The sequence below is a fragment of the Larimichthys crocea genome, chromosome XVI (genome assembly GCF_000972845.2).
Source record: "Larimichthys crocea isolate SSNF chromosome XVI, L_crocea_2.0, whole genome shotgun sequence".
Taxonomy (NCBI): domain Eukaryota; kingdom Metazoa; phylum Chordata; class Actinopteri; family Sciaenidae; genus Larimichthys; species Larimichthys crocea.
In genome coordinates this window covers 9,446,782-9,468,949 of record NC_040026.1, presented here as the reverse complement: position 1 = coordinate 9,468,949, position 22,168 = coordinate 9,446,782, and the positions used below count along the sequence as shown (strand labels likewise).

The following is a 22,168-nucleotide window of genomic DNA, read 5'->3' as shown; positions in this document are numbered from 1 at the left end:
ACCCTCAATACAATAATTCATTAAAAGTAATGGCTCTTTTTATGTTAATCTGATGCATAATTATAAGACTGGCATGCAGGGAGCAGAGTGAGAGGGTCAGAACATACGAATGATGAAAAGGAACTTGTTACTGCTCATGTGGGCGGGCAGGCGGTGGCTGAGTTCATTGAAATCCCCTTTAAGGTGTTTTCTTTCTGCACAAATCCGCAGTGACCCCTCCTCCTCAGGACAATGGCGATGAGGGGGTGGAAGCAGCGGGGGGACGTAAATCTTAACTCATGAAAAAAAAAGAAAAAGTGAGACAGCCTTAAATGGCCCCGGAGGTGATTGTAGCCGAAGGCGTCGTCAAGAGGGGGGCAACCAGGCGACCATTTCAATGTGCATCTTGGTTGAAGAAGAGGTGTTTCTTGTCCTCTGCACTGTTTGCTGTGAGATTTACCACTTACAATGTATCTCAGCCTCTGGCTTTGTGACAAACAGTGCCTCTGCCTGTTTAAGTACCATAATTGCACCAGATGTTTGGACTTTCTTACATGCGGGAAGGCTTTATAAATCCTTCTCAACATGAGAAAACGTTAAAAAATATCTGGACCTACTCATTACAGCAATGTGTCTTCTTTGTTGGCTCAGATTCAGACTGCTGACTATATGAAGCCATGGGTAACTGCTGTATTTGTCCTAATGGATTGGGCCTAGGCCACCTTGAACATGGCAGAGCTCCCAGACTTTCCCTTTGTCACCTTCCATTATGCCCACCTGACACACTGTTGTTTAAACAAAACCTTAATAATGACCATCCGAGTCCATAGCAACGACCAGATTCCCTTCTCTGTCAGCGAGGACTGAAGTCACTCCATGGGGTTTCTTTGTTCAACTACTAATCAATGTTCAGAATTAATTTGTCTCCAATACTCTGTAGTTGTGAGCATGAATAAGACAAATCTAATTATAAAGGTCGCTGCTGGAGGATTTGCAAATGGCAATAAGTGAGACAGAACAGCCAAAATGAAACTGGATTCGACTGTTGCCTTGGTAACCCCCAAATGACTCCCATCAAACAATGATAGACAAGGACCATGAACTAAAAAAAAAATCCAATGCAGTAAAAAAAAGCAAAACAAAATCAAGGCTGTACCATATGCTGGACTTAATATGTGTTACAATCTTGGCTCCATTTTAAAGAAAGCAAATATAAATGTAGCACTACTCAAACACACAATATCAAATGCACAAGTGGCTCTAGTGGAGGCTACATGGTACTAGAAGCAGGTAAACAGCTTTCCCAAATATGTGAAAAAAGATGCCAACTTGGCTCACAGCCCCACCAAGGGTGATGCCAGTATCATTGTTTTCATTACCACCAAGTGACATTATCCAGATGACTGACAGAGCGAGATAAGCCTCCAGTGAAATACGGTCTCTGGTGCCTGAAGCAACCCCATCTGAATGCTCTCTCATGAGCCTGACTAAACCCTTCATGTCCTATTCACCGCCGGTGGATGGATGCAGACGGCAGGATGGACCCGGGCAGCCTGCTCCTCTTTAACAAGGCCTGAGAGCAGCAGACAAAACACTGGTCTAGCCTCCATGTGAGTGCAGGGGAGAGAATAACAAGGCCTTTCAGGGAGGCAGAAAGGCGCATTAATTAGACCGCCAGTCTGCGCTCTTCCTCACCAGCTTAACGACCCCGAGGTCCATAAGGCAGGTGTTTATTTATCGGTGTGTCTGTCCGCAGATAGTTTTGTTTCTGTCAGTGAAACGGATGGTAAGAGGGAGCTATTAATACATGCCTTAGAGGTCTGAATTCATTGAGTCTTAATTATACACAGGCTATGCCAGGGTTTTAGCATGGCTGATGCATGTATGCTGGTTTATAGAGCAGTCGCACTGTAGGGATTTGTGCACAACGTGCTCCTCTAACTCGACAGCATTAGGATGGGTTGAACCTACCAGATGAAATCAGCCCCGTTGCTCATTCTAGATTTGTAGATGTCAACAAAATAAGGTTGTGAGTTAATTTAGATTGTTATTGCAATGTCAGTTTCAGCACTGACAAAACAGTGCACGAGGCTGCAATATCACGACAATAGAGAGTTATAAAACTGGTAGTTGTCACATGTCTGCATCATAGTTTATTCTTTAATACAATCTGGCAACCTGTTAGTACTTGATCAAACCTTAAGTCTAGATCTGTACAGTTTCCACGTATTCAAATGCAGATACTACACTATTAAATGCACAAATTGTTGTCTAATTCAAGTAAAGTATAAGTAAGATAAGATCATTTTGTAGTGATCGCCAACACACGTAATTTATATACTACACAGAAGGCAGAATTCCTTGTGAATTGAATTAAGATCTGAAACTTTACCCCCTGTGAATTGAGCAAGGCAGATATAAAAGCCTCCTGAATGGCAGAGTTTAGAAGTTGTTGAGGATGAATTTCCTTTTGTGTTTTAAGACTCCCTGCAGAGCTACCAGAGGAGTCTGCTACTAGAAAACATTTAGTTCAGAATTAATAAAAATGATATATTGAGTTGTCTTTTAAATGAGGAGATTTTTGTTTGGGCAAGATTTAAATGTCAGTGAATAGTCAGACTACAAATATACAAAGAGGATCTTTTGCAATGCTCTCTGAATCTTTGAACTGGTATGATCTGTCACATGACCATCTGAGTTGTTTTTGCCATCTTGTAAGCCCATATGGGCTGGCACCATTTGTTGCAAGATGCTTAAATAAACCAATCAATCGAACTCTATCATAGATGCATTAACTTGGCAATGACAAATAATGACAAATATACATTTTAGGCTTTTGTGTACCTTGCTGAATTTTCCCTTCATGTAGTAAGAAAGATATAAGTTGTGCTACAGAACGCAATAACAAGAAATTACCTCATTAAACTTGTTGTCAAGGTGGACCAACAGCAAGCAGTCACACAGGTTTCTCAGGATGTTTCTGTCTGGACATCAAAGTGAGGCAAAACTCTGTCCAGTGTATACTGGGAAATACTCCCGGCATCTACCACCGTGCCAAACACTGAGCAGGAAAAGAGAAAATGAACAAATCTAAGTTCACGCAATTAAAAGAGAAGATAGAAAGTAACTTCACCCACAAGACCTGACTGCAAGACACTAATCTTTTATAAATTAAGAAGACAAGTTGTTCTGGGGGATTTCTGGAACCTGTTAACCTCAACTAATCGTGTGAATTAAAATAGATGGTGCTTCACACTCAAGCCGCTGAATGTCAAGCAGCAGTGATTGTGCAATAGAGGGAATCACCCGCATGATGAAAAACGGCATAAAAATGAATCAGGTCACTGAATGACACAGTTTTAGTCCAAACTGCTCCACTTAGAAGATCTCTTGGGGACATAAAAAGCAGCAGGGAAGGGGAAGGAGAGAGTTAGGGTAAGGAGGTTGAAAAGGAGAGAGAATTAAAAAAGGAGAGAGACAAAGTGAAAAGAATGAGGGCTGTATTAGAATTACTGTGAATCTGATTTGAATTCATAGGGGAGCCACACTTTGAGCCCCATCTCTGCAATATTCACATCTCATACAGGGGGGGGCAGGTCTGCCTCCCAAACATCAAGCCCTACTTTTGGCATTATTGTGTCACAGTGCCACTTCTAGTTTGAGTTGAGCAGCTTCTCGTGAGCGGCAATAAAGTGCAGAGGGACCTCTGGTGTCTAATCCTGCAGTTGCATGCAACAAACTAGAGTATCTAAGGAGTGCTGACAAACCGTCCTGTCTTAGGTCACCTGAAATAATCAGAGCTCGTCACTCCTGTACTTTCATTAAAACCATGTTTAAATATGATATGTTACGACAACATCATTTAGAGTCTTTACTGCCTGCATTTACCCTGTTGTTTCAATTTTTATTACCATCTAATAAGGTGCGCACAGAACTGTTTGACACAATTATATATGCTTAATTACACTGAAACCAAGTCTGAGGTTATAGAGAATGCAAATAACAATTAATTACTTGTATTTAAGCTGCTACTGCCCTCTGTTGGTAAAAGTAGCAGCAGTCAGAAGTCATTAGCACACAGTGTAAATGGAGTACAAATATAGCTGCCTGCTGTCATAAAATCTGGCAAATGTTGGGCATGAACATATACACAAAAAAAAAACTGACTTCAGTGTTTAGTTGGTATGTTTAGCATACAGTTTTGACATAATAACTGAACACAAATTAAAAAAGAAGAAGTCCGTTCATGTGTTTAAAATGTTAAGGAGTGTTTTATAGTTTTAAATATAAAGATGACAATCTGAATGTTTAGATATAATAGATGGCTCTGGTTTAGTGGCAGCCTGTTGCAGCAGCTTGTGTTACTCATGTCCTCTGCGTAAGTCTCCGAGTATTAAACGGGCAAGGGTTCAAGTCAGGATTAGGTCTAAATGTGGCGTTCATGAATGGTAGTGTATCAGTGTCAGATCAGGTGTGATCGCTTGTGGTTACAGCATCAGAGTGAAAGTTTTACAACTCTGTATTTTAGCTTTAACGAGAATATGAATGTAACATGGAGCAGCCCCCCCCTCATCTCTCTCTCTCTCTCTCTCTTGTCTCTGTTGGACCAAAATGCTGTGTCATCTTGTAGCATACGGGACAATGGCTTCTGTTAGTCATCTCTGCTGGTTTGACTGACAACCCACAGGTGCTCTGACAGACTGCATCCAGTGTCATGTGAGAGCTGTTTTGACAGCTGACATTGTGGAAAAATTACCTGCTCTACATACTGAGACGAAGGGAGAGATGTTCCAGAGCGGAAATGGTAAAACATTTTTACAAAGAGAGCCTTTTGGTCCGGGCCAAACTAACAGGCCTCTGTCAGCTCTGCTGTGCAGCAGTCAGCGTAACACTTGGCCACTCACACCTGCTCGTACATCCAAGTGTTGTCACAACTGTCAAACGCCCTAACACACACACACACACACAACACTACCTCTCTTACAGAGCACACTCACACCCAAGCTGGCCCGAAGACAAATGTATTAAACTGCAAGTGTGTCAATGTCTTGTTCTCACTTTCCGTGGTCTCAACGTGGCACGTGTATTATTTTTATTGCAGGACTAATCGCCGAGACATTACTTATTATCATCTGTGGCAGCGTAATGGCCAGCTGAACTAAATGATGTCCAACTCAAGGGCACAACAGGCACTTAAAAACTCTACACAGACATATTGATGATGATAGATGCAAGCATAAAATATGCAGCTGGTCAAAGATTTAAAAACAAATCTTTTTTGGACATTTTCTTGTTTTGATAAACACAATTATGAACTAAATTTGGAGGGTGGCTGGTTTAAGTCCAGCACAGATCACAGTAAAACAATTCCCCTATTGAGGGGTTAATAAAGTAATTATTCTTGTAGAAATGATCCTAAGTTACACTAATGTCACATGCAGATGAAAACATATTTGTTGTACACCATGGAAGTTCTGATGGAGAGGTTGTTCAAACTTAAAAGCCTCTAGGTTTGAGGAAATTTATGACATGCTGCTGTTATTTGTTTTCATAACTGCAATTGTAGTAAAGTCCTCTGAGACTGCAACTGTGATTAACAGCTACCCAAACAGACTCTTGATAAATAGCATCACTGGCAGAATTTTTACAACTTTATTCATAATGGAGGACGAGGAATTTCTGTTCATTAAATCTGTTTTTTTTGTGTTTTTTTTAAACAATGGTCTTTGATATTACGTTACATGATGATAAATCAGAGGGATTTTCCCTTCACACATTTTAGCACGTAGGCCTCCAGTTAGAAGGACTCACATTTTTACTGTGGTTAAAAAAGAAAAACACAAACATTATGTTTACATTTACATTTACATTTAAACAACATTTAAAACGACACAGTGGATGACTGCAGAATTACACAGCGATGGCTTAATGGATCTTGATCTACACCCTGGAACAACAATACTGCTCACATTCCCAAACACATAAAGATGACATCAAATCGTTGTGTAATTGTAGTCAAAGAGCGTTGTTGCTCTCGCTTTGATACACACTCAGTTCATCTCTATAAAAATATACTGTACGCGTAGGTGTTATGAGCAAACCCATTTGAGGATCAGCACCTAATGTACTTTATTGTGTGTGTTACTAATACATATTATTGTTTAAAGGCTTTTGACTAGTGCATTTTGTTTAAAAAAAGTGCTCTAGCTCCAATCTGCTGGGATTTTAGTTAGTTAGCAGAAAGAATTACAGTTACACTGCTTGTAAAACATGTGTAAACAATCAGTTCCATATAGTAAAGAGAAATGATCTAATCTAAAACCTGTCTCCGGTCCATCTTCTCTTACTACCTGGATAAATAAAAAAAGATCTGATTTCATTTAACCTTATCAGACTTTTCAGGCCAGAGTAAACAAGCACAGTCTTCGAGCAGCTCAGAAAGAATGCTTTTAATGGAGCACAATGTGATCATGTGTTGGATAGTTTTTGGACCTTTTGACAACTGATCCACAGCCTCCCCCACTCCTCGATATGGAGCACACTGAGACCCTTCAGTAGTGAAGCAGCAGGTGATGTTACCCACAATGCTTTGGGCCCAGGGGCAGGACGAGACTTGAGAGGGTTTTAGGCAGCTAAAATTACAAACTGGCATCAGATAAATTTAGAGGCGCAATGCAAAAATACCCCCTGATATGATGGTGTGGCTGTCTGCTGTAAATTCATGTGTAATATACCTCCCAGTCCACTCTCTCTGACTATGGACAGACAAACCAGCACTGGGTCATGTTGTGTAACCTGAATATATTTGCACCTCAGACACTGGCATGACTAAAGATAAAGGTGAGAAGCACTGAGGAAAAGAGTTTTGGCAGCCCAAGTGGATGACTATATATACACTGAAATGGCATAAGGAATATCAGTAGTAGATTTATTTTTTATAGTTGTTTTCATTATTTCTGAGTATTTTCATGATTAATCACTTGGTCTAAATATTAAGAAAATACTCTCAGAGCTCAAGGCATCAACAAGCAAATCTTATGATTTGCAGCAAATCATCACATTTGATCAGATGTTTGGTATTTGCGCTTGAAAAATAACTTAAATGAGTAATAACTCATCAAAATAGTCGACTAGTCGATTAATCATTACATTTTTTTGAAGACAGCCACGCCAAAGAGTCACAAATCCTCCGAATAAATAAACACAGTTTGTGTTATAATTCTTGGAATGAGACGATTCAACACCAGCCCTTAAATAACTATAAATTCAAACCAATTATCAGTCGACTATGAAACGGAAACGCACTACAAAGCTGCTTAATTAAGAGCCCTGGTCATTAAGTCGCATCTCATTATGGTTATAATTACTTTGAGACGGTGCGTTGAGCAGAGCTCCGGAGGTCCAGTCGTTGTGGAGGACGTCCCTCTGTCGGCGGCTGAAGGGAGTGGTCTAAAACCGGAGGGAGAAGTCTGTGTTTGGCGGACTGCCTTTTTTTTCCAGCAGCGCTTCCTAAAGCGGGGCACAAGACAATAACACATCACTCATCGGGGGGCAATCGGTGACAAAAACAACGGATCAAACACCGTACACCCCCCCTGGAAACAACAACAACAACAACAACAAACCTGAAGATACTGCATGTACACATGGAGCGAACAGAGGAGCCAAACAATAGACATATTATGACAGAGCCGCTCCTGTCTATTAATGTGTATTCATATACAAGCAGTGCACACGTCTGATTATCTCCCTCATTTACTCACTCATTCAAATGCGCCATACATGTTTGAGTCACCCAGTCATCACAGCTTTCCTCACCCTCTTCATTCACCCTGTCATCTATTTACCCCCCCTCCCTCTCTCTCTTATATGTACTTATAGTCTAACTCACCCTTCCATCTACTCCCTCCCTCTTTAGTTCATGACAAAAAAAAAATCACTCATTCACCCTCCCTCCCTTACCCGTTTTCACTCATTCACTCCCTCTTTGCTCACTAACCCTCACCCAACCCACCCTCTTGGTAAAAAAAAAAAAAAAAAAAAAGCATCAACTCACAGTAAGGATACAGGTGGAGACAGAGAGACTCATGTTTTCATCACTAAATGCAACTCTGTTTAGATTATCTGCAATAGACACACACACACACAGGTGAGATATGAAGGTATTTGGGCATGGTGTTGTTATTTGTACAACAGTGGACACTTCAGTGATTCAAAATGGGCAGTATCCCAGTGTAGTCTGTCTGCACAGTAGGGGGACCAACCTCTCTGACAAACTGCCTGGTTGTTTGAATTTTATTTATTTATTTTTCTTTTATTTTGCACGACTGAGTCTGAGGACAGAAATTTGGTTATTATGCAAAAAATAAATAAATAAATAAAAAAATAGTGTCCAATAAGTCCAGATGAGCATGGCACAAAAAAAGTCGGAGGGAAAGCACTACTCCACTGGCTGTGACTTTCATATAGGAATCAAAATGGCGTTGCAGGGAGGGACATCAGACCTGATAATAAAATAAAGAAAATAACAGGAGAATTATGGGAAAGTTTGTTATTTGGGGGTCTTTTGTTGCTTATGAGGGGCACCACAGACCCCCGCATGAATCAGGAGAGCCAGATGTCAAACCTGTTATTGACAGTGCTCTGATGCGCCAGTTCCTGAACAAAAGAAAGCCATCACTGCGCCCTATATTGAAGGACTTTGGTGTCGGCTGCAGTCCCCCCCTTACAGCTGGACTCACACCTGGCCACACAGCAGCCACTTAGACCCCTATCAGAAATATGGGGATCAATTTTATGATGCGGTATCTGAATCCCTGATCTTTGGAGCTGTTGGCAACTTTCCTGACAATGGAGCTCGAGTAGCGACTGCCATAGTGACAGTTATAAGCAATTCTGTCCAAAAATCAGCAAACACAGCAAAGCCATCCACCCTATCCCCCCCATATAAACCCATATTATCGTCCCAAGTGTCACCTGTCACTTAGATATTGTGACATTTAATTTATAGCAGGTTTAACACTAAATAATCTCGACCACGTCACTCAAAGTCAATGGCCGGACTGTGTTAGTTGGGAAAATGTATCGATGTATTAAAAGCAAAAACGGGATCCGAAACAAGCCGAACCTCGTGCATCCGTTTGAGCATAGATACAATTTCGATATGCATTGGATGATTTGGTCGCAGGTTCCGTCTGTTTGGGTCAATTTAACGCGAATTGTGCAAAATTGTTCACATCCCGCGTTACTTCCAGCGGGTTTTCCTGGAATAAAAGTTGTTCGCCGGCGCGGATGAACACAAACAAGTGTGTCCCCGTGAAGCCCAATGTCTCTGCTATCAGCCCATAATGTTTTGTGGATCAGTTCTCCGCCGTAGCTTTTATATTTGTCGCGAGTTGGAGGATGAAGAAACACAAACGGGACGGCGCCAGTTCCATGGAGTCTGCTAGATCAGCTGCTGGCAGTTGGTGTTCTCAATCACGTCCGCAGAAAGGCTTCATAGGCTCACTGAAGCGCCTGTGGAATAAGACACTTAAGTGATCCGGTGTACTGACGCGACACTTTGTTTGGACAATTACAACAATATTTCTACTATAACCTCAGAAAGTGTGGTTTTGTTCCGCAGCTCGGACTTTGTGGGGGAAAGGCTTTTTTATTTCTGGCCGTGTGTATATTCCGCTGTTTGTGGCGCTCCGGTGAACCAGCTGATCCGGGTGAAATTCAACCTCCAGGACTTTTTTTTTTTTGGGCAACTAACTAAAAGAAAAGTGACCATGGCAGAGACGTCGGCAACTCCAGCCAAAACCAAAAAGGCATCCAAGCCCAAGAAACCTGCCTCTCATCCCAAATACATAGACATGATCAAAGCGGCGATCGTTAACGACGCCGGACGGAGCGGCGCGTCCCGTCAGTCCATCCAGAAGTACGTGAAGAAGAACTACAAGGTGGGCGAAAACGTCGATGTGCAGATTAAACTGGCTCTGAGGAGGCTGGTTGCATCTGGGATGCTGCGCCAAATCAAAGGTATCGGCGCGTCCGGATCCTTCAGGCTGGTTAAACCAGAGGACTCCAAAAAAACAAGCAAGCCAGCGGTGACAGCCAAACCAAAGAAGGCAGCGAAGCCCACCAGACCCAAGAAGGCGGCCAAACCCAAGAAGGCGGTCAAGACGCCGGAGAAGCCCAAGAAAGCAGCTGCAAAGAAAGTGAAAAAGGCCGTGAAAAAGGCGACACCAACGAAAGCAAAGAAGGCACCAGTTAAGAAAGCCAAGGCAGCCAAACCTAAGGCAAAACCAGTAAAGAAGGCAGCCAAGCCCAAGGCAAAACCAGTAAAGAAGGCAGCCAAAGCAGGAAAAAAGAAGTGAAAAGAGAAAAGGACAATATGAGAGAGACAAAGTCACTGTAAATACTTATGGAAATGTTTTCGTATATGTATTATTTTTGTAAGGTCTCATGCAAACTGTTTTTACCAGTAGTTTCCTCTCCATTGCACTATTGCCTCTAGATGCTGTAGAAATAATCGTGAGCATTTTTATTTGGCGTTAATAATAATTCATTTCTGTCTGATCCTTGGATACAAATAGACTAGTCTAGGGTCTTGCTGAAAAAGGAGTGGGGGAAAAAAAAGATGTATATACCAGTTGAACTATTGAATAGTTATTGTTACTGCACGTACTGAAAATACAAATGTGTCAATGGTGGGCATTGTGGAGCCTTTACAATGTGCAGACCATAGGCAGTGGTCGTCAGCAAGATTTTCCTAAAGGCTCTATAGTTGTCATTCAAGCTCCATTCTGTATATTTCCCCATAATATACAAGCATCTCACTGTGTTCGGTCACTTTTAAAGACTGTTTATACTACAATTCAATAAACCTTTGTCATCTTCTACTAAACGTTCAATTGTCAACTTATTGCGCACATTTTACGCACGCGTAAAATGCTTGGAGAAGTGGACGTAAGAATTTCTGTGCATACCAAAAAATGAATAGACCTAATGTAATCTGTCAAACAGGCCAATAACAATATCTCCTCCGTGTTATCGATTTATATTTTAGATATGTTTATCTCTTAAGATCGGTGCATGAAATTACAGTTATTGTGCACCAAGATGTTGCAGACAAAGCCAACCTATAAAACTCCAATGAGAGGTGGAACATAAAACATAAAATAAAAGCTGCAGTCTTCCCAGGTCACTATAGGTTAAGACTATGAAGTGGACACTACAGGAGTCACAACAAGCAGGGAGTGTTAAATATGACTAAAATAATGCATTCTGGTTGAATTATTACACAACTGCTTCATCTAATGATTCATGAGGGCTGGAAAGGGGCTTTGGAGGACACTGTAGTGATAAAAGGTGAAACCCTGTAGATGATAGAGATCCTATTGGGAGACAAGTGTACAGAAATAAAGTCCCTTCAGGGAATAGGACGATGTAAACAAGGCCAAGAAATGAATTTAATGGAAAGAAATGTAGTGTTCTCACTGTGCAACTAAAAACTATCCTGACTGAACATTAAAGTTGATTCTCAGTTGTTCCTTACCGTTCCCTCCTCTGTGGTTCTAGCTCATGAAACTACGCTCAAATCCCAACATCCACTTTTCTCCGGGGTGGCTGCAAACACACCCAAGTGCTTTCAGGTCCTGCCTCTCACCTGACATGCAACACCGCCATCTAGTGGTGTCATGTAGGAATAGGCGACTCCTCTTCACTGCAGTTTGGACTGAGAAACCAGCCCTGGAGTCAAACTGATGAAAGTCAAGATTACACATTACAAATGAACACACCGGCCATTCTTTATCTTCTTTAAAGACAGGTGCAAGATCATCAAACCAACCTTGTTAAACAGCTTCAGGCTGAACAATCAAAGCGGGAGCGATGAGACCTGCTGAGGGTTTCTTTTTGAGATGCTACATACAAATGGGCAGTAATTGGTCTTTCTTTAACTTAAAGCAGAATACCACATTAGTGTTAGCAACAAACATTATGCGATTATGCTGTATCTGGAACATTTGTAAACAGTAACCCCTCATTGAGTACCACAAAGATTAAAAACAAAATGTGTGCAGTCAGGTCTCTGAAGTCTGATATATGAAGATGGAGGAAAAAAATAAAATAAAAAATATATTAACATATTTTTCATCCCAACAGCCATGAGGTCTTTTGGGGGGAAGGTCCCCACCCAGTCTGATCTGGTCTTTTATTAAGCATCTAAATCAGTTCACTTTCAAGTAAGAAAACAGCCATATTTTAAAAGTCACACACACAAGTGTAATCTGCAGAACAGCAGGTCCCCCGCTAAATCAAGCAACGTTTAACATGACTGACTCATGTTGGAAAACATTACAATGGAAGATTGTGAATCAAGGTCAAAGTGTATGCACAGTGTCAGGTGTATGTAAATAGAAGAAGAAAAAAAGAAAGCACAGATTAGCCATCTATTTCTGTCTCGATCAAAATGAATTAATCCCATTTCAAAATGAACAGAGTGGAAAGCAGAAGATGAATTTGCCAAGGTTTTTCTTTCACGCTGTCGTTTTTTAAAGGTTTGTTTGGCCTCCTTTTACAGGAGAAAATATTTTTATGAGTTCTTGCTGTTACATAACCAAACCGCCATTTTTCTTCATGCACATCTCTCCGCCACAGGCCTTACTGCTAAAAAACATTAAAATCTTTCATTCTCAGGCAGAAATATTATGCCTACAGGGCAAACAACATGCTTTATCTACTCGTTGCTGCTGGAGTTATTTGGCAAATCCGTTATGCACATCTTGTGTCTGTGGCAACATGGTCAAAAGGAAGTGTTCATAGAGGAGGTTTGCTGTTAAAAATGCTTCATGTGCTGCCCTTTGGTTCTTCAGTCCTGCCAATTTGGCATTTTTCTATATTATGCTTAAGAACCACTGCATGGATATAAAAATTCTCCAATCTCACCATTAACACGAAACAAATTGAGGGGAAAGCTTCCTGCGTTTCCTCCCCTCTGATAAAGCACCTGTTTGGACATGAACAGCTCTTCATGTATCGATGCACTGAGCGCTGACAGGCTAACTCCTACTTAGCCTGGTTGGATAATATAAGGCAGAAAAAAGCTGGGCGCAGCAGCGTGGGAAATAATATGATCGCTAGCTTCCAATTGCCTTTGGACTTTTGCAATCAACTGACTCGGAGGCTGGTCAGACGCTGAGAAAAGGGCAGAGATATTTAGTTCAGACTGCGGTGGTTCTGAATCCGGTCTCGGAGGTTTGGTCTTTATGGATGGATTGAAAGCAAGGGGGGGAAAAAAAAAAAAGCTCAGCTGGTTGTTGATCATTTCACTCTGACAACAGCTCTGTAGATGGCAAAGCCCAGAACTGCAACCACAGCTGAGCCCAGCGCCACCCTCAGCCAGAATGATGTGTTGCTCATGTCTGAACCATTCAGATGTCTGCAGAAAGGAGGAAAAGAAAATCATTAAGTGTCAGTCACCCAAAGCAACACAGTTAATATCATGAGCAAAACAAAACAAGTTTTTTAAGAATATTCTCCTGTGACCGTGTTAAATAAGACGTACGGGTACATTGCTGCCCAGGCGAGCCTGGTGGAGATCTTCTTGGTGGTGGACTCGAGGAGCAAGCTGGAGAAGGGCAGCGGAGGAGGCAGTCGGTGTTTATAACAGAACTCTGCTGGAGTCATCCCGTGGAACTGCTTGACCTCGGGAAGGTCCACCTTGGAAGCGACCAGCACACATGGGATGTTGCTCTCCATGTAGTGTTGCTAAATAGCAAGAGGTAAAGAAGAATAAATAAAACTTTAGTTGAGATGATCTGCTTTGTTTTTTCAAGGGGGTGAATCAAAATTCAGGTAAGCCTTTTGTGATGTATAAAAGATGTAAAACTGAAGAAAAGTCTATAAGACTTCCTCATACTTCACATGGACATCTGTCAAAGTTTGTAAGATGTTTATCTAGTAAGATTTCTGGTGGAAACATTACAATCCTGATTAATTTGTGTCTTCTGAAGCTCTACAGCTCTTTTGTCTCCCATTTTTTCTTCATGAGTGCTCTCAACAACTCATAGGCTTTATCAATGTGCTATATCTTTCCAAGGGGCAAAAATATCTGTTTAAGGGATGTTTACTAGTTTACAGGAGATACTGGACTACAGCAGGAGCTGAAGGCGGCCTCTCCTGTTTAATAACTTGATATTTACAAACAGAATGGCCGCTTCGCTAGAACACACATCAATAAATTAATAATGATGCTGAAAGCAGATCTGTCTCACTCATTTGTCTGTGCTGAACTGCTGAGAGATGGAGCTCTGTGAATAAATAGGGAACCTTTCCTCATCGTTTTATTCTGTGCTCAAGTCAATACCTTCAGTGGACATTTGGACTGTTTTGATTTGTAAGAAAAAAAACTAATTCATGTAACCACAGCCACTGAAACTAAGCTTCATGAGACAGCATATCAAAAGTCCAGTCCCAAGTCTTTATTCCATCATATTTTTAATATAACAGGTTAATTTGACACGTCTTTGTTTTGTGATCATAAAAACAAAATGATCTGTGATGCTGCATTATTAACCAGGCTGACTGTGCGCAAACACAAACAGGGTGAAGCAGACGGACATATGGGAAAGGCACAAACTAAAAATCAAGACAGATGAACCCTTGTGTTATCCTTTAATCGCTCCTGTAACCTTCGCTGCGACTCACCTTGTATATACTGGCACAGTAATCGAAGGAATGTGGGTCACTGGTATCGTACATGAGACAAGCGACATCGCAGGAGGCATCTGATGCCTTCAGGAACTCCACCTCCACGTCCACCTCGTTGAGCTGCAGAGGGAGGAGAAGATTGTGGTGCTCAGTCTTTAGTCGGGGTCAAAGGTTAAAAGTCAGAATTAAGATCAGGATGGGAGCTACTTACGATAAGATACTTCTCCTGGTTGCTGACTTGGACAGTGTTTATGGCATAGGGGGAGAAGGCACTGCTGGAGTTTCCCTTATTCTGTGAAAGAAAACAAACAAGAAGACAGTCACTACTTTGCATCATAAATGTCGATGATGCAGACCAGTAAATATTTATCACGGTTAAATAATACAAAATTTTAGATTTTCAGCTCCAGATTAGCAGATTCTGCCATACCAAAACGTTGCGGCCCAAAAAGGCCTGGAGAAAGGCTGTCTTGCCCGTCCCCCGCGGGCCGATCACCTTGCAGAGAAACACTGACCGCTGTGTCTGGCTCTTCTCCAGGTCCACCTCTTTCTCCCGTGTTACTGCACAAACAAACAATGCAGAGACACAAAATATAAACACAGAGGGCTGCCAATCTGTCAGCTACAATATGAGTAGCTTAGCTAGAAGAACAGAGCTGTACCCATGCTGGAAAATTAAAAAAAATCATTTGTGAACTCGTGTTGACCTGTTTATCCTCGAGGATTTGTGGCAGTCTCTACTGTCACACTTGATTGTACTATGCATCAGTCTGAACTGTGCTTTTGTCAGACCCAGCTGTTGTGACACCAGATGAAAAATCAGTCGTCTTTGGATTGGTCCTCTACAGAATGTCTGTACCAAACACTGTGACAATCCGTACAACAGTTGTTGAGATATTTTACTCAGCACCAACATATTTGACTGACATCACCTTTCTTAGAGTGAGACAGCAACAATTCACAAGAGTACTACCTAATCAAAAGGTTCAGCAACATAAAAACACAGTAACTGAAAAATGTAACTAGTCCCCTTGTTAAAAGACCTGTGTTGCTCTCTGGCCTCGCTGATATCTACAGCAGAGTGAACTCAAGGTGCTCCCCTCTGAGACAAACGAGACATATTACATCACACTTTCCAATCTTGTCCAAGCTTTCCAGACAAACCGTCCTTGGACCTCCGTTTACACACAGTATTGTCTGCACAGAGACACTACCCACACACATACCCTCTGATTTAAAAACATTATTATTTTTTAATAATGTCCACAAGAACATGTTTCAAACCAGGCACTCCCCATTCAAATTTCTTCAAATGTCAAGGACAAATGTACATGTATGTAAATCTTTTAGGCTACTAGACGAGATTAAGGCTAGTAATCCAGTTCAGTAATCAGACTAGGATTTACATTTTCAAAGAGGATGTACAGTCCTGTACGTCTGCCACGTTCCATAGGAAGACAGACTTCAACCTTTCTGTTGTACATGCAGTTTGATGAGATAGTGTACAATTAATAGCGGCAATCACACGCACACACACACACACACCTGTTATTGCGGCAGTCTGTGACTCCTGCTCAGTGAGGATAGTGTAGCCTAGGTATCCTAGGTGCTCCAGGCAACGGTGGATGTCAAGGTATGCAGAAAGCCTGCATGCGAAGGGATTGACACACATGTGACCTTTGAACAGTGCGCATCATAGTCGTCGAACATAAAAGTGAATAAAGTGCAAGAGTAAAGCTACTGCGTGCCTACAAACATGTGAAATCATGAACAAACCATTGAGAAACTTACGTCCACTGACAAAGGTAGCCGTGCTTGGAGATGTAGCCCTCGTCCGTGGTTGGGACAGTCATGTAGACCTCGGCACCCCATGGCATATAAGGACAGACGCAAAACAGGTTCTTTAGCTCTGTCTGCGACAGCGCCGAGTCTTTGTCCTAAGAGGGGAAAACAGGTCACGCCTTCCGAACAAGAAAATCCTCCATTGTTGAATATGCCACATAGAAAACTGAGAGCTGCAGTGGGACACTGCGACCAAAAGCAGCTACGGATGCTACTCACTTCATCGTACTTGTCAAACAGACGCTGGAGGAACTGGTAACCAGACTGATTCAGTTCTGTGGTGCAGCCGACGGGAACTCGTAGTCTGGCGACAGAAAAACTAGATTGGTCCGGTTGCTCCGCAAAAACACAGGTGAACTTCACAACATGGGCGACAACTTGATTAAGTGCCCCAGTAATAATGAAAGTGAACACAAAAAGCAGGACCTCCTCTAAGTGGAATTCAGCTATCATGAAAACACCATGAGTTTTATGCTATTCTGTGCTACTAGATGTTTCGATAACAGGATATTCCTGACTGGTTGTACAAACAAAACAAACAACGCCACAGACATCTATGCAGAACAGAGGGAGCTTTACTCTCCAATACTGTTGTAATACTATCAGACATATAAACCTTACAGCTGAATTGACTGAAAAACTACAAAAATGTCGAAACACATACTCTGGGTAAAGGTAGTCATCCGTGAGCTCAAGGTTGTCGTCATAACCAAACTTCCTGAGAATAGTCCACGTGGTTTCATGTCTGCCCCTCTGGATAAATAATGTATTAAGGAACAAGAAACCTGAAAAAGAGGAGACACAATACTTGGCTGTTAGAAGAGTGTGGATATGCAACGACACTGTTTAAAATTGTATGTTCCCAATCATGACTCATTTTTACCATTTAAGGTCAGGCCGTTGTCCTGAACGCCATCGCTGGTGTTTTTCCATACTACTGTCTTCACGTCTTCTAAAGCTTGAGGAGCCAGAGGATTCCCAAAACAAGATTTCTGCACATCAAGACGGGTTCATTTTTTATTAACAAAAAAAAAAAAAAATCTTCAAAATCATTTTGAATATTAACAGAGAAGACGTGTGACTGGCACCTGAAAGCAGTTGAGTTCAGCATCACTGAGGATACGGTCGTTGTCCTGATCGGAAACGTAGAATATTCTGCTAAGGGCTCGGACACATAATGGTTTTAGCTGGGGGAAAAATATGAGACAAAAATGGTTATTATTCAACCAATCATTCGTATGCACGTGTAAAAAATGTGGAGTGGGACAGATGGACAGGCTGACTGCACAGTTAGCATCCCATTTCCAAAAATGGCTGACCTGTTTGTCCTCTGGGTCATAAAGAGGCGCAGTGGGGTGAAGAACTGCCTTCTGTGCATAGTAGAACAGCTCTGAAATGTTTTTCAGGTTCTTCGCAGAACACTTGGAAGAGAAAAAAAACAGCAGAGAAGAAGTTCAGATACAATTATCTTAACAATCTAAAGAGCCAGATAAAGTGTGCGTGTGTAAATATTTGTGTCTCAGCAGTAAGGTTAGTGGGTGTGTACAGATTGCAGTGATTAGAGATTTCAGCCTCACCTCGACGCATGTTTCAATCTCAGAGAACTGGTTCATGATGGGAAGAATTGTTTCCATTGAGCTCCCGCAACGCAGGTCAGACTTGTTTCCCACGAGGATGATGGGAACTCTGATAAGATATACAGAGACAGAAAGATTATCATGGTATGTCCTGTATATAAACAACATCACAACCCTGCAATACAAGATTCATTAAAATCAGTTGGCTATTAAATAGTGTGAAATGCTTGCACTCAAACTGCGTGCATGTTGGGCACACTGCTCTTTAAGTCTCAGAGTGACTCAGTGAAACAAAAGAACAGACTCTAATTCCTTGAGTGCCAAGGTTGCCAAAATTACATTACAACAAACAGTAGAAATGAGTGCAAAGTTCAATGTTGTGCAGGAACGCACACACGCGTCCACATCTGATACATACTTGTTCCCTTTTTCTGCGTCTCCGTTAACTAAGGGTATCCATTTCGTTCTGATCTGAAAAAAGGAAAAGCAGCATTTTGTGTTTTGCTGAGTATTTTAACTGCATGATGTAAATGTGATGTGCAGCACGAGACAATGTTGCTACCTTGTCTATCGTGTCCTCGTTGGTGACGTCATACACTACACACACCACATTAGCCTGTGTGGGTTTGAGAAAAAAAAAAAAAAGATAAGAAGGACATTGTACCAAACACAGAATTCAATCAACTATGTATACGTTTAATTAAATCCTTAAGAAATAATACTTAATTTCATGATGTAAGACAAAGAATGTGAACATGACAAAAGGAAAGCAGATGATCAGATGTAAAAACATTCAGGTGTCTGCTACAAAGTTTACGTATGTAGAAAAATGACAAACTAGACAAACAGCTATTTAGAGTCTCTTTAGAGTGCTGAGCTAAATGGCTTAAATGCTCGGCCTCCCAGAAATCTGAGTTACCTAACCAAACTGTGACAAACCTCAGAAACAATCGCATTCATTTATAAGGCTCAAAGTTGTTAAAATCAAGTGTGGCACTGCAACGATCGAGATTGTTCCGGCTCAGTTCAACTCTCTGGTCTATCTGGTTTTGACTCCTCATGATGTTTATAAAGAAGTTCAAAATGAGTGTGTTCAGTGTGTTCATCAGTGCTGCGTCGTGTACTTACCTTGATGATCTCATCTCTAAGGACTTCGTCACTCTGCTCCTTTTCTGTCAGGGTTAAGGACAAATATAAACAGATCACGTTATCGTGCCATTTAGACCCACATGCATCATCTGTGTCTTCAACAAACGCTCAATTGTGGACTGAATAATGGCGGTGCTACGTGTTAGCCGTCTGGGTCAAGTTACCTGAGTAGTCCACTATGTGTGTGGGCACTTTCTCTGGAGTCACGTCAGCAGGGATGGTGATCTCTTCAGCTCTGGGGGGAACCTGTCAAGACATCGTAGATCACAGACAGACTTAAAACCATCACGTAACCAGGCCACAGACTCATATGACAAACATTTTTTATATTGCTTTAAGACAGTTGAAATGTCCGGCGTGGCCTAATGTGAGCTGGGATCGGCTTCAGCGCCACATGACTCTTCAAAAGGATTTGTGGTTATAGATAATGGATGGATGCACAGAAGCTCACATGCGAGGTGATTTTCACCTTTAGAGAAAAACGTAACAGTCTGTAATACAACATCAATAATAATAGCATCAAACCACTGTGTACCTAGAAACATATTTTCCAGCAACAGTATTGCATTAAAAAAAAAAAGGACCTTCAATCTAAAACAGATGTTGAAATGTGCACAAAAACTCAGTACTGGCCACACAGTAAAGAGCAGAGAAAGCTGATTTCAACATGTCCAACAAAGCAAGCAGATTTCAACACGTCTAATAAAGCTCAAACGTGCTGCAAAAGCCACAAACACGGGACAAAAACCCACACACAGTGAATTCAACCTTTCTAGTGTTTTCTAAACTCCAGCGCAGGGGGAACCATTTTTGGATTTGTAACATACTGGAATTAGCAGATCCGTCTAACTACAACGTCGGCGTGAAACAGAGTCAGATAAGAAGAAACATTACTAAACAACAGAGGCATTGATACCTACCCTAAAAAAACATTTGCATATCTCATCCTGTAAGTAAATTTTATAAGCTTGCACCAAGCAGGAATTTGTTTTCTTTGCTGCACACATCACTGTGACTCATGGAGACTGACTGAGGTGAGAATGAGCAGTCGACATAAAGCTGCTTCATCCTCCGGTGAAAAGCAATGATGAATGGTTACGTCGACTCTTACCTCTTCTGGGAACTCCTCACCAACCAAAGACATGATGAGAGATGTCTTCCCCACCTTGGCTGTTGGAGGAGGAGACAACATAAAGAGGAGGAGATGATGATGAAGTGCATGTCCGTGAACGCAACAGAGGATGTTAAATGTGATAGGTCATTGAACTACGCACAGGACGTCTAACTGTCATGATACTGAACCGTTAACCTATAAATACAGCTATTCTAATGGGGTAATGCTCCACTTACATTAAACAACTAAATACCAAAAAAAGTCACAATTTTAATTAATTTGGTTACTAGGCAACGTTAGCATTAACTTCATATGGGAACTACCTGCGGCTAACGTTAGGTTAATAACGTTTGTTGGCAAACGGCTCTCTTAAAAACTTAAAATAATAAGTCAGTTTTAAATATATTTGCGTTTTGTGTAACTAACGAGTCTTTCAGTGAGCTATAGCTGATCAGTTAGTCCGATAATACAAGCACTAACTTTCCCATGGTGGCTAACGTTCACAACTTATATGCAAAGTTACTCCAAGCTAAGCTAAAATAGCGCGAATTTACATATTATGGAAAGGGCTCACATCGTAGAAAACATACTTTTTTTTATCTGTTTCAACATAATTAGTGTAGAGACACATGTTTCTATTTTTTAAGGAGTAACCGAGGTGAATCCAGCTACAAGTTAGTACCGTTGTTGTCTACAGCAGCTAATGTTTGCTGCTCTGTTTTAGCTTGTGTTGCAAAGGACTTACGCTCCCCCAGTAAAAGTATCCGGACGTCTTGTTTCATGTTTCCTCTGTGTTTGAAGAGCAGTCAGACGCGCTGCGGTGCTACCCTGACATTTATCTTTCATTTGAATGTGAAAATGTCTAGCTAAAATGAAATGTGTGCTGCCCCCTCCACGGCGATACGCACCCCAAGGTGAAACCGTAACCATTCCGGTTCACACACACACACACACAGGAGGCTGGGAAACACTCCCTCTGCTGGCGGACCAAGATACTGCAGACAACGTGGACGTGACGCTCTCATGTTTTAACCATGTTTAAACTGTAAAATATTCCAACAGCCAAGTGCATGCACCTAATATATTTACAGAGACATCCTTGGCTTGTGCAATACATAAGTGCAATCTTCCACGCATGCATACTGCACTTTTTTTGTTGTTGTGATTAACAGTTTTTATTTTCCTTATTCAACAACACCAAAGCACAAATCCCCCCCAAACAAACACCACCAACTGTGCTGATCCTTTTCTGGTTACCAACATCTACTCCTGTGCTCCTTCATGTACAACTTTTACAGTTATCCTAACTACAACTACATAGACACAAAAAATAATTTGAGAGAAAGTCAATACGAGAAATAAATAAAACAAGCCCTGCATTAATGCAATATTCTGTTAACAAATACAACGATTAAAGTCACAATCACAAAATAAAATACACACAAAAACAAGAAGAAGCACATCTATATATTTTTATACAATTAACTGAAAACTTGCGTCTCGACACTATATACGCCCTTTCAGGGGCCTCTTAAATAAATTAAGTATTTGCCCCATTTTGCTTCATATAGATCCAGTCTACCCAGTTGTTTATATGACATTTTTTCGAATGCTGCCACTCGTGCCATCTCCACAGCCCACTCTAGTAGAGAGGGTACCCCCTCCGTCTTCCACCCCCTGACAAGTATTTGTCTACCAATCATAATACTGGTTTGGACAAAGCTTTTAATATGTTTATCCTGTCCTGTCAGGACTGTATGATCACTCAAAACAAATAATCTAGGGCTATGCATACTGCACTTTAAACAAT

The 22,168-nt window shown here is 41.3% G+C and overlaps 3 protein-coding genes across 7 annotated transcripts in view; 1 reads left to right on the top strand and 2 right to left on the bottom strand.

Annotated features, from left to right (window-relative positions):
• Positions 1-11,943, bottom strand: part of rhbdl1 (rhomboid, veinlet-like 1 (Drosophila)) — a 57,120-nt gene extending 45,177 nt beyond the window's left edge. For 2 of the 4 annotated variants that reach the window (XM_010731762.3, XM_019272739.2), the window contains exon 1: positions 7,347-7,823. In XM_010731762.3, coding sequence (XP_010730064.3) covers positions 7,347-7,517 — 171 coding nt within the window. In that variant the 5' untranslated portion in view covers positions 7,518-7,823. Of the gene's footprint in view, positions 1-2,895; positions 3,041-7,346; positions 7,824-8,035; positions 8,104-11,521; positions 11,727-11,815 lie in introns of those variants that run through there. The other 2 variants (XM_027289197.1, XM_027289195.1) reach the window with 2 other exon arrangements.
• On the top strand, positions 9,490-10,870 carry h1-0 (H1.0 linker histone). The gene has a single exon (XM_010731761.3). It carries the CDS (start codon positions 9,753-9,755, stop codon positions 10,338-10,340), a length of 588 nt encoding a protein of 195 aa, XP_010730063.1. The 5' UTR covers positions 9,490-9,752; the 3' UTR covers positions 10,341-10,870.
• Positions 11,944-12,120: 177 nt separating the features above from the next.
• On the bottom strand, positions 12,121-21,331 carry rhot2 (ras homolog family member T2). Of its 2 annotated transcripts, none has more exons than XM_010731760.3 (19): positions 21,104-21,331; positions 20,356-20,414; positions 19,409-19,490; positions 19,224-19,267; positions 18,658-18,711; positions 18,514-18,566; positions 18,096-18,204; positions 17,838-17,939; positions 17,607-17,705; positions 17,402-17,510; positions 17,183-17,303; positions 16,738-16,822; positions 16,468-16,613; positions 16,222-16,322; positions 15,107-15,237; positions 14,888-14,968; positions 14,674-14,796; positions 13,532-13,734; positions 12,121-13,405 (listed from the first exon to the last, which is right to left on the bottom strand). In XM_010731760.3, the coding sequence occupies exons 1-19, from the start codon at positions 21,138-21,140 to the stop codon at positions 13,288-13,290; spliced, it is 1,857 nt and encodes a 618-aa protein (XP_010730062.1). In that variant the 5' UTR covers positions 21,141-21,331; the 3' UTR covers positions 12,121-13,287. The 2 variants fall into 2 exon arrangements, with proteins under 2 accessions (XP_010730062.1, XP_027144995.1); XM_027289194.1 differs by having other exon boundaries at positions 21,267-21,329.
• Positions 21,332-22,168: the final 837 nt, after the last annotated feature.

Bases quoted from the DNA above. Each gene is read 5' to 3' on its own strand.
- rhot2 (XM_010731760.3), bottom strand. From the start codon at position 21,140: ATGAAACAAGACGTCCGGATACTTTTACTGGGGGAGC. The intron at 17,304-17,401 runs GTAAAAATGAGT...CCTCTTTTTCAG, and splicing joins CAACGGCCTGACCTTAAATG to GTTTCTTGTTCCTTAATACA. The intron at 15,238-16,221 runs GTGTGTGTGTGT...TTGTTTGTGCAG, and splicing joins ACAGACTGCCGCAATAACAG to TAACACGGGAGAAAGAGGTG.
- h1-0 (XM_010731761.3), top strand. From the start codon at position 9,753: ATGGCAGAGACGTCGGCAACTCCAGCCAAAACCAAAAAGGCATCCAAG.